General features: G+C 49.8%; 1 protein-coding gene across 1 annotated transcript in view; it reads right to left on the bottom strand.

Moving 5' to 3' along the window:
- Positions 1-379: 379 nt before the first annotated feature.
- The window catches only part of snx29 (sorting nexin 29), a 109,310-nt gene continuing 108,251 nt past the window's right edge, over positions 380-1,438 (bottom strand). The window contains exon 18 of the mRNA XM_017310678.1: positions 380-1,039. Coding sequence (XP_017166167.1) covers positions 913-1,039 — 127 coding nt within the window. The 3' untranslated portion in view covers positions 380-912. The remainder of the gene's footprint in view (positions 1,040-1,438) is intronic.

Here is a 1,438-nt window from a genome sequence, read left to right on the forward strand (position 1 = left end):
TGGAAATTTCTACGACCTGTAAGGGAGGCGCAGCGTGAAGTGCATCAGAACGAGCTGCTCTCAGGTCAGGGGTCAAAGTGGAGCCTGACCAAAACGTTGAAGTTCAGCTTTAAATAGGCCACAATGGATGAAAGCATAATGTGTTTCCTTTAAGGTTCTGGAACGGCCCGGTCCAACAGGAGGAGAGTCCATCGTCCATCAGCAGCTTGTTTTAAAATGTTTTTGGTTTCGGCTTCAGATGTTTTTTAGCCGCGAACGAACAGCAGAGCTGAAGGATCAGAGAAACTAAAGTTGGTCCAACATTTTTAACCCAAACAAAAGTTTTCAGAACAACTGAAGGGATTTTTGAACCCAAACGCTGAAATGACTGCGGCTCACAGAGTTTTTCAGTTTTGGCTTTAATAATCTCATCGCCGTAGCAACATGACGCCATCGAGTCGTTGGAAACCAGGAAGGCCTAATCTGAGCCAAATTACAGATTATTCATGGTGTCGCTTGGCTCATCCGATCCTCCCGTTTCCCAGAATCCTCCTCTGCTATCGTAGAAAACAGAACGAGTCGCCGTGGCGACGACACGATCCAGCACATTTATAAAAGCAACGACAGGACAGAGAGAGTAACAATAACAACAAAGGCAGGGAGGAGGAATGCCAGCAGTGTGAGGTCCAGTCTGGCACTGGGACAGCTGATGACCCCTGACCTCCCCCAGGTCCAGGAGAGAAGCTACAAAACATGGTAGGCACTGTGAAGACTTCAACTACAAAAGTGAGTAAAAGTCCCAGAACCGGTTTGATCTGAGGCAGAACCGTCCGGACCCGGTTCTGGATGTTTGGGTCGGCCGGAAGCGCCACCAGTTTAAATAAATCTCCACAGCGGCCCCTGAACGTCCTCAGAGTCTGTGCCGTCCCGGGGTCAAAGGTCGCCGCTCTGCGGCTCGGGTCGAGCGTCCTGCGTGCGGCTGCGGCCCAGTCGGGGGAAGCGGGACGAGGTTCTGGACCGGGGCGTCTTGGAGCCGCCTTCGTTCCCCTGGAGGGCGTCTCTGCAGGACGGGGACAGAGGAGGGACATGTTAGCTCCGGCCAATGAAAACAGACCGTCAGTGATGTCATCGTCTCAGCTGATTGGGCGGCCTTTAAATAAGTGATCATTTAAATGATCACTGGTTGCCATGGTTACGCACTGTTTTAACGCTGTTTTAACGTTAGCTAGCATGCTGTTAGCATACCACAGCATGCTAGCTGCTAGCATACCACAACTGAATTATAAAATAAGTTCTGCTGCCAAACCGACGTAACGAACTGGAAACATTTTAGAAACCAAAACGAGTCAGAAGGTGATAAACGATGAGAAAATGTGAAATTAGAAATATTCACATGTGTCCGCGGCAGAGAGGTGAAGTATTCACATGTGTCCTGTCGCTAAGCATGATGGGAAGCTGC

The sequence above is a fragment of the Poecilia reticulata genome, linkage group LG19, assembly GCF_000633615.1.
Source record: "Poecilia reticulata strain Guanapo linkage group LG19, Guppy_female_1.0+MT, whole genome shotgun sequence".
In the NCBI taxonomy this organism is placed as follows: domain Eukaryota; kingdom Metazoa; phylum Chordata; class Actinopteri; order Cyprinodontiformes; family Poeciliidae; genus Poecilia; species Poecilia reticulata.